This window comes from Taudactylus pleione, unplaced genomic scaffold (assembly GCF_031769625.1).
Source record: "Taudactylus pleione unplaced genomic scaffold, aTauple2 ptg000040l, whole genome shotgun sequence".
NCBI lineage: Eukaryota > Metazoa > Chordata > Amphibia > Anura > Myobatrachidae > Taudactylus > Taudactylus pleione.
Genome location: NW_028284442.1, coordinates 22,334,457 through 22,349,049, shown reverse-complemented (window position 1 = coordinate 22,349,049; position 14,593 = coordinate 22,334,457). Strand labels below are relative to the sequence as shown.

At 42.2% G+C, this 14,593-nt stretch overlaps 1 protein-coding gene across 1 annotated transcript in view; it reads right to left on the bottom strand.

The window, feature by feature from the left end:
- Positions 1 to 14,593, bottom strand: part of CUX1 (cut like homeobox 1) — a 362,119-nt gene that overhangs the window by 185,008 nt on the left and 162,518 nt on the right. Inside the window, exon 4 of the mRNA XM_088454694.1 lies at positions 6,746 to 6,824. Coding sequence (XP_088310820.1) covers positions 6,746 to 6,824 — 79 coding nt within the window. The remainder of the gene's footprint in view (positions 1 to 6,745; positions 6,825 to 14,593) is intronic.

The window sequence follows — 14,593 nt, the reverse complement described above, 5'->3', positions numbered from 1 at the left end:
TTTCACTGATGAAACATTTTATAGCTCGCCACATCCTGTATTATTATAGTATTAAACTGATTCTTAAACACATGGTGGGACTGATCAGTATGCCCCCCTGCTTATCTGTCTGGCATACTTTCTAATGAGATGAAAAAAACACATGCAGAATTTATAGATTGCTGTTAATACATGCATTGTTGTCAGTTGTACTATTGCAAGTTATAATATACATATATATAGCCTTTAGCGAATCAACATCACGTGTTCAAACTTATAAGGAGTGTATAAATGTTTTACACCTAGAGCACATGCTTATTGACGTTTTACTATATGCCGATATAGAAGAATAAATGAGTGCAGATTAAGCTTAATCAGAAAATCAACCGTCACAGTGTTAACCAGAGCTGCTGTCTCACTGGGCAATAAGTAAACAGGGAACAGACAGTGTTCTATCCACTTACATAGCTCCCCTCTCCTCCCACCTGTCCTCTGTATGCTCCTGTGACTGAATCTATTCCTCCTAACAGTCCTGATTCTATGGGACTGTCACACCATACACACAACACTTTGTTATGACTGCTGGGATTGTCGAGAGGTGTGTCCCACTCACTGTGGTGAGAAAACGCAGCACGCTATCGGTCACTGACGTGTATGGCAATGCAGGGGTGTTTTAGGGGCGGAAAGTGGGATTTGACAGTGGCTAGCCTAGTGCTTCAGAAGCTGAAGAAGACGTGGCACAATGTAGTGCAAAATGGCCACGTCCCCAGCATGACTAGGCCTAATATTCTGAGGTACTCCAGCCATTCACTGTCCAGATGCCCACACCTCAGATGTTGTCACACAGACATGTAGGATGGACTAGCAGCAGGACAGTGCTCTCTCAGACATGCAATTGAAATTATGAAGCAATCATTTCATTTGGCTCCTCCCATTCTGTATTGTCAGCTGGTAGTTTATGGCACAAAAACAGATTGGGCTGTTCGTTAATCTGTGAACAATTTTTCTTTTTTGTAACTGACTTATGTAACCTATTTCATTTTTAATTCTTTTTAGGGACAAATAAAGGAAGACTTCAGGAAAATGAGACTTTTGCATACCTTTATTCATTCAAACCAAAAAGGCCATCTCATGTGACGTCCCACTTTTGTAAACTATATTACATGTTGGTTACACTATTTATACAGACCCTCCAACATGTCCCCTTCCGCCAGGTACAAAATGCTCTGCTCCTGGACTTCCCACCTCATTTATGATTGCAGTCACCTGTGTTGATCTTGTTAATTGATTAGAATTGTGTTTAAACACAGGTGACTGCAATCATAAATGAGGTGGGAAGTCCAGGAGCAGGGCATTTTGTACATGGTGGAAGGGGTCATGTTGGAGGGTATGTTTATATTACCACCACTTCTCCCCACTACCTCTGATGCTAGTCATATGCTCTACAAGCAGGCACATCAGTGGCAAACGCAGGATTTCTAGAGGGGGGTTTCCAAATGCTTGACTTTAGAGTGAGTGTGGCCAGTCCATGAAGAGGGAATAATTAGCACTTATCCAGCTTTAATATGCATCATACAAAGTATATTGTGTTGAATAATTCCAGCATATACAGGACCAGCGATCACAGTAAGCCATTATATGCAGCAGTAGGTCCATCCTGTCTGAGCAGAATGTTTTTTTTTTCAGATGTGGGCATCATTCCAGAGTATTGGAGAAAGTCCGGGAGTCTGGGGGAGCAGCAGAAGAACCTAGCACTGCCCAGGACATATATGTACATATAGGTCTCGTTATGCACTGCATAGTGTATTATACAGTCTTAATAATTAACCCAATTGATGGTCTATAGCAGTGCACCCCTAACAGTACATGTTTTCCACATCTCCTAGTTGGTGCACAGGTATATTTATTACTGGCTGATACATTTTAAAACATCCACAGATGGTGCTAATCATTTCATTTGTGATACTGAGAAGAACATGCAGCACTAGTAACATTGTATTATATTACTATTTCTATTGTGGTCATGATGTGTGCTGGGAAGGGGGGTTTCCAGGCAGACGAAAACCCCCCCTGCGTTTGCCTATGCACATTGGTTTTAGAGCATGTGATCATAAGATTAACAGACACTGCTCCTTCATTTGTACAGTGTAGGAGAGGAGCAATCATTTTCTTGTGGCACACCTGTAAGCAATTATCTGTGTGCTGGACAGCGGCAGCCATTTTCTTGCAGAACAGATAATTTTCTTACGGCACTGAATCTATTATATCCTAATCTAAGAGGTCAGTTATTCAGATGAAACACTAGGGGGAAATATAGTATAATTAATGTATAAACAAATGTGACACTTTATGAGTGTGGACACTTCATAAACAGATTCGGAGGATCTCTATCAGCTCAGCTGTATGACCAAACTACAATATAAAACAATATAGACATGGACTACTGGGATAAATTTATGTACATAAAAGGTGACATGAGAGAGCTATAGGAAACAACGGGGAGGTTGGGGGATATGGGTAAACTTTACTGGGCACAGGAAGGATAGCCTTCTAGAATGTTTTATATTTTACTATACAGGGCCCGTATTTAATTAGATGTGAAAAGCCGTTTTCGCCGAAAAAGTTTTGCCGATGACGTCATTTCGCCAGTCGAAAAATATCCCCGTATTCATTTCCAAAGACTTTTCGCTGGTGCGGAAAGTCAATGCATTGGAATAGTCGAAAAAAATTGGTCTATGAAAGTGGTCGAAAAAAATGCAGATTTGGGGTTTTGGGGTGCAAACTTGCATAAACCACCCTGTACCCTTGGGAAAGCCCCCCAAAGGTAAACTGTCAAAAAAAGATTAAAATACTTAACACCCCAAAAAATTACTTTGAAAAAGGGGGCAAAAAAGTACAAAGTTGGGGGACAAACTTAAAAACTAGCAAAATAGACTCCAGAGGGGTCCCCAAGTATGCCCCGGGCGTTTTTAAGATTGCAGGTGGATTTTTTACATTTTTTAAAAGTTCACTTTAGCAACTTTAAAATATGCTAGCACCCATTTTCATGTACCCCAAATTTGCTGGGACTGCTTATTTTCACAAAAAAAACCCTGCAAAATGCTATTCTTCACCACTTGTGCAAAGACACTAATTAGCAGCTATTGAGAACATTTAAGTACCCCAAATACCTTCAGCAGCCCTATTCCAGGGTATCTATCGTGATCCCCAATGTCAATGCATCTTTTGGGGGTTGTCAGGCAGATTTTCCCAAATCTGATAGCACTTTTCGCCAGGTCCGAATTCGCCGGATACTGTTTTAGCAGATTTCTAATTGAATATGGGGATAAGCGGGGACGAGCGCAATACTTTTTCCCATGGAAAACCAGCAATGTCGGCGAAAAGTCCAGCATGCGAAAAGTACGGGACTTTTCGCACCTAAATGAATATGCCCCATAGTGTTAAAAAGCATTTCAACCTCATTTTATACTATCAAAATCCCTTAATGCTTCTGGAAGCCTAGGTGGCGGAATCGGTATGATTTACCGCCAGACCTGTGCCCGGCGGTTGGAATCTCGACAGCAGGAGGCCGGCAGAAGAGGAAATCCCAATCGTCGAAGGTAAGTATATACTAACCCAGGGCTTGACAATTTTTTCTTAAAACTAGGAGCCAGGATGAAAGTGTAGGAAACAGACCACCGCCGCCCCAAAAAAATTACAGGAGTGATTGAGGAGCACAGCTCTGTGTGTTATGCAACTGTTACACACACTATACTAGTCCACAAAATGGTCAGAGTTGAATGGATACAGTAAAATGGAGGCCCCCTCACTGCTCTGCACAGCTCCCCTGCTCCACCCTCCAGTAATAACGGACCACATTTCACATAACACCGCAATACTGTAGGCACAAATCTCCGCCAGAGCTGATGAGGATCTGTTTCCTACCTCACTGCAAAATCTGGTAGCCAGGCAGCAAAATCTGGTAGCCATGGCGACCTGGCCCCTGGGATTTGTTGAACCCTGTACTAACCTAATTCTAACCCCCTAACCCTAACCCTCCTTAGGGGTGCATAACCCTAACCTTCCCCCCAGTGCCTAACCCTAATCCCCCATCTAAGTGTCTAAACCTAACCCCCCCTTCCCCGCCGCCTAAACCTAAGTCCCCCCCTGGGGGTGCCTAACCCTAACCTCCTAGGGGATGTCTAACCCTAAGCCCCCTCCGGGAGCCCTAAACCTAACCCTCTCCCCCCCCCACGCAACTGTCCACAGCAGCGCCCGGCATCCCTTCGATTGGGATGCCGGGCACCGGTCTCCCGCCGTCGGTAAAATGACAGGCGTCTATATTTAGACGCCGGTCATTTAACCCTCGCCGGGATATGACAGTCGGGAAGCCGGCTGTCGGGATTACGTCCGCCGGCTTCCCGACTGCATACCTAGGTGGCCACCAGCCCCCGATCATTAACTATAAGTTTCCATACCAGCAGTTCTAGACACCCACTTTGCCCCTATTATACACTCAGTGGTCACTTTATCATCAGGTACACCTGTAAACATGCTGGTCAATGTAAATATATAATCAGCCAATAACATGAAAGCAGCTCAATGGATAAAAACATGCCTATATAGCCAAGAGGTTCAGTTGTTGCTCAGGCATAACACTAAAATGGACAAGAAACATCTAATAGACATTGATTCTGGAAAGATATCTGGTGCCAGACAGGACACTGGTGATCTCATGGTATGGTCACGAACAACACTCAAGTTTACAGAGACTGCTGCGCAAAACAAAAAAACAACAACTTTTGAAGAATAGTTCTGTGGGCGAAATACAACTATTTAATGAGATCGTACGAAGGAGAATGCAAGACTGGCTCAAGTTGATAGGAAAGTGACAGTAACTGAAACGGTTTAGGCTAGTGGTGTAATGATGTGGAAAATGTTTTCTTTTCTTGGCACAAAGTAGACCCCCTTAATATCAACTGAGCATTGTTAAAAAACCAAAGCCTATCTGAGTAATGTTGCTGACCAAATGCATCCATTTCCGGCCACAATCTAGCTATCTTCTAATTGATAAAACTCCATGCAGCTGACAAATCAGCATCAACTGTGTGTGTCATGTCACAATGGACCAGTATGTCTAAGGAATATTTCCAGTTCCTTGCTGAATCTTTGCGGGAAAGAAATCAGGCTGTTCTGGGGGGGACAAGAGGAGTTCCGCCCAATACTAGAAAGAAGTACCTAATAAATTAACCATTGATATATTATATATACAAATAAACAAGGATCGATAGATAGATGGATTGATAAGATAGATAAACAGACAGACACACACACACTGATCAACCAAAACATTAAAATCACTAGGAGGTAACGTGAATAATACTTCTTTTCCACCAAAAACCAGGGTCCGACCTGGGTTTTCAAACATGGTTCCAACCCAGGTCTGACACAGTTTACACAGCACCATCGATCTGGGTTATTCTCAGGTCAGCCCCATTCACACTGAACCTGGGTCTGCCCTGCTAAACTTGTGAGATCATAAAAAGTGGGAGGTGACTGCTCCACAACCACCAATCAGCTCATTTTAGGCATGACCAAGGTCAGATAACCCAGGTTGCGCCGTTTACAATGCACCATTACCCAGGTCCATCCTGAGTCCGACCCTGGTAGCTACCTGTGTTGGATTGCCGGGTCACTTGGGTCAGAGCAACCCCCAAACAGCAGATCTTGTGGGGTGCTCCCGGTATGCAGTGGTTAGCCCCCACCAAAAGAGATCCAAGGACGATGACTAATGAACCAGCAAGTGTGTCATGGGCTCCCAAGGCTCATTGATGTGCGTGGGGAGCGAAGGCTAGTATGTCTGGTCCAATCCCACAGAAAAGTTACTGTAGCACCAATTGCATAAAGAGTTAATTTAGGCTATGGTAGAAAGGTATCAGAACACACAGTGCATCGCAGCTTGCTGCATAGCCACAGAGTAATCAGAGTGCCCATGCTGACCTCTGTCCAGTTTCCAAATGGGCACGTAAGTGTGAGAACTGGACCATGGTGCAATGGAAGAAGGTGGACTGATCTGATTAAACATTTCCTTTCATGTAGATGGTCGGGGGCGCGTGCGTCGATTACCTGGGGAAAAGATGACACCAGGATGCACTATGGGAAGATGTTATGCTGAGAAAGCTTGGGTCCTGGCATTCATGTGGATGTTTCTTTGATACGCAACACCTACCTAAACATTGGTACAGACCAAGTACATTCCTATATGGCAACGATATTCCCTGATGGCAGTGATCTCTTTCAGCAGCATAATGTGCACTGTGTGCCCACAACGTAACAATTCTTGCAGTGTGCATAATGTGCCCACACTAAAAGAATTGTTCAGGAATGGTTTGAAGAACAGGACAAAAGTTCTAGGTGTTGACTTGGCCTCCAAATTCCCAAGACCTCAGTCCGATCGAGCATCTGTGGGATATGCTGGAAAAACAAAGTCTGAGCCTTTTGTGGCCCCACCTCGTATCTTACAGGACTTAAAGAATCTGCTGCTAACGTCTTGGTGCCAGATACCACAGGACACCTTCAGAGGTCTTGTGGAGTCCATGCTTCGACGGGTCAGAGCTGTTCTGGGGGCACGACGGGGGGCCTACACAATATTAGGCAGGTGTTTTCAATGTTATGGCTTATGGAGAGGATAGATAGACAGACAGACTAGTATTCTGCAATGCAGCAAAAAGTAGGCAGTTGATAAGGGAACCCTTATTGTAATAGCAGATTGAACACAAAAGGTTACCTGGGACATCAATTAATCTTTTATAAACATTCAAGAAGGCAGCTTCAGCTTCTTTGCTTCTTTTACTTAATGCATCGATCTGTAAAAGAGAAAAAAATATTTAATTTTTTTCTTCATATGTACATACAAAACATGGCGCATTCAAACTAAGATGGCGCTGTAAGCCTGGAAGAATTAATGTGCAAAAACGCTTAGTTTCTAATGGTGGCAGTGGTTGGATAAAAAGTCAGTCACTGGGCAAGAAATGAACATGGTTATTTCCTTCATCTCCTTTTGATGGCTGCCTGCAAGAAACTGACACAGTTGAAGGCCTTTTTCTGAACCATGAAGGGTGGGCAGGGGGGTAGGGTTTTGCAGTTTCTGTGCAAACAAGATATGCATATTTACTTTAATTAGGCATGTTTTGCCATTTGTATGTTCTTCCTACCTATGTATGGGTTTTCCTTCAGATGCCAGTAATCTGACATACTGGTCGTCTATTAGGAATGGTGTGACTGAATAAATATTCTCGGTGTGGTGTATTATGTTGGCACTATATAAACAACAATTAAGTATTTCTATACAACCAAAAGTGACAAAAGAGGCATATGACTGATTGTAAACCAGAGACAGCAGTACCACCATATCAGTGTCTGTGGCTCCGTAATAGTAACACCTCACTTCCATTTTTTGTTAGATTTGACCATTTACACACAAAGGGGCAGATTCAATTAGCCGTGGGCCTTACTGTGTGACCACGCTAATCCCTCGCTTAGCTTTAGATGCCGGGTTAATTGCTGGAGGTATTCAATTTCAATTACTGCCCGCGGTAGGCCCGAGACTAGCCATGGGGGTACACTTAATGCGGATGTTTCCACGAAGCCCCTGTAGCTGTGAGGAAAAAACTGCATCAAGTGCACTATCGGTACTAGTCGCGGACAGTGACTGAATAGCTCTGAGCACTTAACCCGGGAGCTAAAGCCACATGGTAAAATTGCGGATAATTGAATCTGCCCCTAATGTCAGGGTTAAAAAGTTAATCACTAAACAGTGGATGGTTGCTATGTTTAATTTGACCCCAATTATGTAATTTATGTATTTGTCTGTTCTGTGAGGCTGATTCATTTGGTCAGAGCTGTATGCGTATATTTAGACTAACGGTGCAATAGTTGTTATTGCCAAAAAGAATATTCTGTCTACTAAAATGAGGAAATGCAGTAATTTATGCGGTGAAAAGAGAATGATAGAGGAAATAATATGTATAAAAGGTGGACGCTTTTTTTTTTTCTCGGATTGGTTATCGCGCATATTAAAATTCTATGTTCCCCCAGAATAAGAGAATGTACTTTCAACAGATAACTTGCTTTTTCTAATATTCTGGCAAAAAGTCAGTACGATAAAGTATCAACTTGTGCTTCCTGGAGTGATATATCCTAGTAGTGCATGATTGCATGAGATATGCAGCTTCATTGACGAGCATAAATTGAATTTCACTGCATACTTTTCCCATAACAGCAGTTAGTACTGAATTTTTCATATTATTTATTTTCCACTGCTGAATATTGGAGCATTACTTTATCAAATGAGTTTTTTTCTAATAATATGTGACAGGAGTAACGGGACATGCATGTTTCCTTACAATAACCCCTCACCACCATTGCATATTGACCTTATATCATTCTCATTAACACAATTATTAAATAGCTGCCACAGTGTGTTATATACACACACACAGCCTTTCCGCTAGGCTGTTTTAAGCAAGGCGCTGCACCATGCTCAATTTCAAAAGGGCAGAATGTGCCCTACCCCTTTTGAAGGTGCTCCACTAAAACAGCCTGCGGGTGCCGTCCCGCAGGTGGGGAAAACTGCAGTGTAGCGATCATTGCCGGTGAATAGATGCTGGGCGCATGTTGTCTTATATTGTCCAATTGAATATAGGAAGCAGTTCCAAAACATTTGTGATAGCCGACGCATTTTCAAAATGTTTTCTGATGGAACATATGGGGTTATCAGTAATGTTATATGCATAGCTAGGGGTTGATTTAATTAGGAGCGAGTTGGGTCCTGCAAGCTGTTCTTATGGCGAATTCGCACCACAAATTGCTATTTTCTGAGGAAATACATGTTTCTTTGTGTGCACCCCCTTGAGCAGGTACAGAAGAAGGGAGAAGTCTTTATTGTGATGTAAAAATGTCAGGACACAGTGCAGAACCTCTGGTGTACCCCTCCGAATGAATAATCATGTACTTGGAGGGGTTAAATAGCATAATTTAGCTAAATTATGACGTCAGTTTTCAGATGAATTTTTCTAAAAAGTATAATAATTGGCTCTAAATTATGTGGGACAGGTATGTAGAGGTATTATATTGATGGCAAATGGGATTTTAAACTTGTAGATGGGAGCTAAAAAAAATATTTTATAAAAATCACTGTTTACAGATATTCTTCTGTACCCCCAAAATACTGCAGACATTAATTTGCTGAGAACACTTGCTGGCTACCATTTTTCTACAATTAAAAAAATATACAAAAGTCAGCCATTAGATACATTTTAAGAGCCTCCAGTACTTTCCTTATGGCCACTAACAGCCTTCTACATGGTCCTGCTATCTCTGTTGCCTCTTTTTTGGGGGTCCAGGATGGTTTCCCAACTTTGTCATGCACTTTTCCCACTTTTTTGAACTTTTTTTTTTCTAGAAAAGTCACGCAACCTCGCCGCGAGTCCCACCAATTGGCCCTTCTAATTGGATCTCGCATTTCAGACATTGTTTCACGATGCAAACTCACTTTTGCAAACTTACTCCTAATCAGACTGACACCCTAGAGTCAATTATTTAGTTATTTGAGTACAGGGTGCATAAAGATCAGACAAAAATCACTGAGGGGGAAGAAGAAAGGGAATGGGAATGGGAATGGCTGCTTTTAATATAACTTGCTTTTTCTTTGTGAGGTAACGACTGACATATATTCTGAGATTTTCTGCTCCTAAACACAATGTAACAAGTTGGACATATGTCAGGAAAGGCAAAAACACATACCAAAGAGAAGAGTCTGAGCAGTTCTGTAGTCGAGGCAGAGCACATGCTAAGTAACCTTAAACTAGCGCGCTCTGACATCACAATTATATAAAGTTATTTGTACATAAATATACAGGAACATTCTTTCATAATAAATTATATATATATATACACACACATACTACATACACACTCAGTAAATATATAGAAAACTATTCCAGTAGTCCAGTCATGTTATATCATATATAGCACCCCGTGTCTGCATTGATTCTCCAAACACCGCATGTACAGATTCACCTGCCCAACAGCAAAGTTTCCCAGGAGATGCACTTCAGATGTTGGCAAGTATCTTCAGGACGAGGGAGACTCATCGCAGACAAGATAACTAATCCTGACAGAAACATTTTTTATTAAATAAAATAAATAATTCTCTATCACTTTTCTGATTGGCTCTTGAACTAATTCACACAAACACTAGTAAATTATAGATACACATTAATGTGAAGCATATAAATGAAATGCAAAATGTATCATTCTGCACGGCCTCATATCCATATAGCAGCACTGCTGGCGGTCTCTAGGACCTGGCGCGGCTCAGCAGGAGGCCTGACCTCCGACACACGCTAATGCGTGTCCTGTTGGCGCGTCTTTCCTCCACAGTGTTCCAGGAGACTGGATGTGCCATCAGATCCCCAGCCATAAGGAGCCACATACAGCCCTCCAGAGTACCACCAGTATCCTATACCACCCACTGCTACTACTAAGGGGCATAGCGCCACTAACCACCGGGTCATACAGCATCCTGCCGCCCGAAGCACTACAATGCCTAGTAATACCCTTACGCTCCATTCTGCTCCAGTATTGTTATAGTACCAGTTCTTCCCGGTGTTTCTATGCCAGAGTGTTGTTCCACCTGGTTAAACAAACCTGAAACCTGGTTAAGCTGTACCACGTGTGGACAAACCGCCACCAGCACCTCTGCTGCGCAACTCCCTAAACATCCCGGACACACAGGGCCCAGTGTGCTATCTGTGGTTATATACTTTTATTTACATCATACCAGCTATCAAGTTCAAGACCCCTGTGTCCTTCACTTGCTACTGTGCCAATAGGTCACAGCCCCAAGCGCACTCCTCTATACCCTGCAAATACTCCATATGGCAACATGTACTCCACTACACAAAATACACTAATATTCTTTATATACAAAAGACATGTAAGGTATTTGATACAAATGGTCTATCCCAATTTCCCTGCCGGACTACCTTTATTTTATAAGGTTTAAATGTACATGATGGCTCTAGTGTATTAAGTTTTACCCACTGACTGAAACAGCCAGCTTACTACACTGCCACTGCTGTGAAAACAATGACGCTCCAGAAACTGACATTTGCCGCTCATGGAGACACAGCAGGACTGAAAACATGTACAAAATATTCCTATTGTACAGCTATGCTGCTTTTGGGGAGATATAGTAAAGTAAACATTTTCTCCAGTCCGCAGTTTATATCATACACGCTCATATTCTGGCAAGTGTTCTATCTGCTTTGCATTAATTTCAACATTTCCTGCAACACAGTTTTATTTTTTGTCCATTAACTCTTGTGGCGTCACATCAGTGGTCATTAGGAGGCATTTATTTAGTGGCATTAGCTGACAAATGCTGCTGTTCCAACCGTTTCTTCAGCCCTTTTTACGGCCACCTACATCGCAGATTATTCCTCATATACCATAGAGGTGCGCACAGGATAATCTGTAATATTTCTCTACCGCATTAAGCCTATGAGAAAAAGATAATGTAGGCTGGCCCCAATGGAACTTTCCTTGTTTGCTGATTGGGGGTACGGAGCCTCCCAACAAAGCTCCAGGGTCATTTCGCAATAAAGGGGGTTTCTCTGGCATATTAGGAGACAGTAAATTTAAATACTCCCATAAAGTACACTATATGGACAAAAGTATTTGGCCACACATGTTAATTATTGAATTGAGGTGTTTCAATCAGACCAGTTGCCACAGGTGTAGAAAATCAAGCACATAGCCATGCAGTCTCCATTTGCAAACATTTGTGATACAAAATGGGTCGTTCTGAAGAGCTCAGTGACTTCAAGCATGGTACTGCGATAGGATGCCATGGGTTTCCATGGCTGAGCACCTGCATTCAAGCCTCACATCACCAAGTCCAATGCCAAGTGTCAGATGGAGTGGTGTAAAGCACACAGACACTGGACTGTGGAGCAGTGGAAACGTGTTCTGTGGAGTGACGAATCATGGTTCTCTGTTTGGCAGTCAGATGGGCGAATCTGGGTTTGGTGGATGCCGGGAGAACATTACCTGCCTGACTGCATTGTGCCAACTGTGAAGTTTGGTGGAGGAGGGATAATGGTATGGGACTGTTTTTCAAGGTTTGGGCTAGGTTACTTTTCTCCAGTGAAGGGCAATCTTAATGGTTCAGCATACCAAGACATTTTGGACAATGCTATGCTTCCAACTATGCAATCAGGATGCTCCAGGCATTGCTGTAATCACCGGTGATTGTAGCCCTGCCCCGTGTAACATCACATGTAGGGAGTGTAGCCTGCACCAGGCCCGCAAATAATGTTATATATATATCAAAATGGCCCTCGGCAGAAAAAAGGTTCCCCGCCCCTGATATAGTGTGTGTCTAAGGGGTTTATGTAACAAGCAGTGAAAAGAGTAGAGAAGTGGACCAGTGAAAATGTTGCCCGCAGCAACCAATCAGCTTTGAAGTAGCATTTATCAAGTACAGTGTATAAAATATTAGGTAGATACCGATTGGTTGCTATGGGCAACTTCTCCACTCTTTTCACTGCTTGATACATCAACCTTAATGTTGTAAACTTCTATGGTATGGGATTAAAACCAGTGGACCAATTCTTTACTCCTTTATTCCTGTCTGAGGAAGTGTACTGGCTCCATGAAATATGTTGCAGATATCAGATAGAGATTTTTCACATTTATTTTGAGCTTTACTTTAGTTTTAATATTGTTGCACCCATGTCCTTTTTGCGGTGCCCCGCTGAAACAGCCTGCCCTGTGCCATCCCCACCCGTGGGCCGCAGAGTCCTGCGGTGGTAAAAGTTGCAGTGATCGATCACCGTAGGGTGAATACATGCCATGCGCATGGCATCTATTCACCATGAGGGGAGTGCTTGGTAGGGAAGCCCAGCAACTCCGTAAGTGCTGGACTTGCCCCAAAGTATGATGAATTGGGTATGTGTCACAATGACACGCCCCTCACCGGTCCCTGCGCGCACAGACTCCCTGCCCGTCCCGTTAGCACCGTGCCCGCAGTCTAGTGGGAACACTTATCTACCTTGTAGCCATCACTTATCACTAATTAGGCAATGCAATGCATTTACCTAATGACACAGGGTAAATGAGGCACTCCGCTGTCCAAACAACAGCAACAAAAAAGTTTGATTTTACATCTTATTACCACATAAATGAACTTCAATTATAAGAAAAGCATCCATGCATCAGTAAAATTACTTCCCAATAACAGGCCAATTCTACAATAAACTGCAACACTGCCGCCAAGCAGGGGCAGATCCAGACTCTTGCTTCAGGAGGGGGGGGGAGGGGAGGTGTGTTTGTATGATATATATATATATATATATATATATATATATATAAAACAAAAGGTGAGAACAAGCACCTATATAGTGTAGTATTAAATAAAAAATATATAGCACACTCTCTCAGAAAATGGCATGCGTACCGTGATCACCCAGAACAATAAGTATTTGTTTAAGAGTCCTTTATCAGGTGTCGCCAGGTTGGTCCTCTTATGTACCTAAAAATCACTGGTTAAATGCTCCAGAACATAGAGTTAAAAAGAGAAAACACTTTCCATAGTGTAGTATATTTAAAAGAAATTTTAATCCAAAATGCACACACACACACATAAAAATGAAGAATTACATTAATGAAAATTCAAGCAAGCTTATCTGATTATAGCTGGTCACGGAGTCTAGGGGTACACCCACAGTCCTCAACGCGTTTCGTCCTTATTGCGATTATAGCTGGACTTCTTCAGGAGGATTTGTGAGGGAACCTCAAAAGCTGTCTTATATATCTTTAGAAATGATTGCTAGTGTCCATAAACGGTGTTTCCGGTGGGCGCCGCCATTTTGTTGAAGACCGGGCATGCGCGGGATTAGGTAAGATCTCGCGAGTCCCCAGGTAGTATGGGACATCATGCGCAAAGTCGCGGCGCCATCTTGTGTTTACCCGCGCATGCGCGGTAAGCACTTCGCCAGAGACAGAGCATTGTGATATAATAAAAAGAGCCATTACAGTGAATGGTGCTAGTGGGAGCTAAAATAATTATAACAAATCATGCCCTCATGTCTTTCTTTGTAGGGCTGATTGTGCTTATATATTTAACTCAGGTATTTATCACCTTTACCTAAGGGGCATTGTAGCTAATATAATGCTAAAAGAATGTCCCACCTTCAGTGGCCATTTTGTTGGAGTTCCTGCATGGATATAGACGTGACTGCCCTTAAATTCAATAGTTGGCATAATTCATATTATATATATATATATATATATATATATATATATATATATATATATATATAGTTAGGATTACAATTAAAAAATATATATATATAAGAATACAGGTTGAGTCTCCCATATCCAAGTAATCCGAAATGCGGAATATTCCGAATTACGGAATAATTTTGGCATGACTGAGTTAATAAAACCTTTGATTTTTGATGGTTCAATGTACACAAACTTTGTCTAAGGCACAAATTATAAAAAATATAGTATAAAATTACCTTCAGGCTGTGTGTATAGGGTGTAAATGAAACATAAATTTATTTCA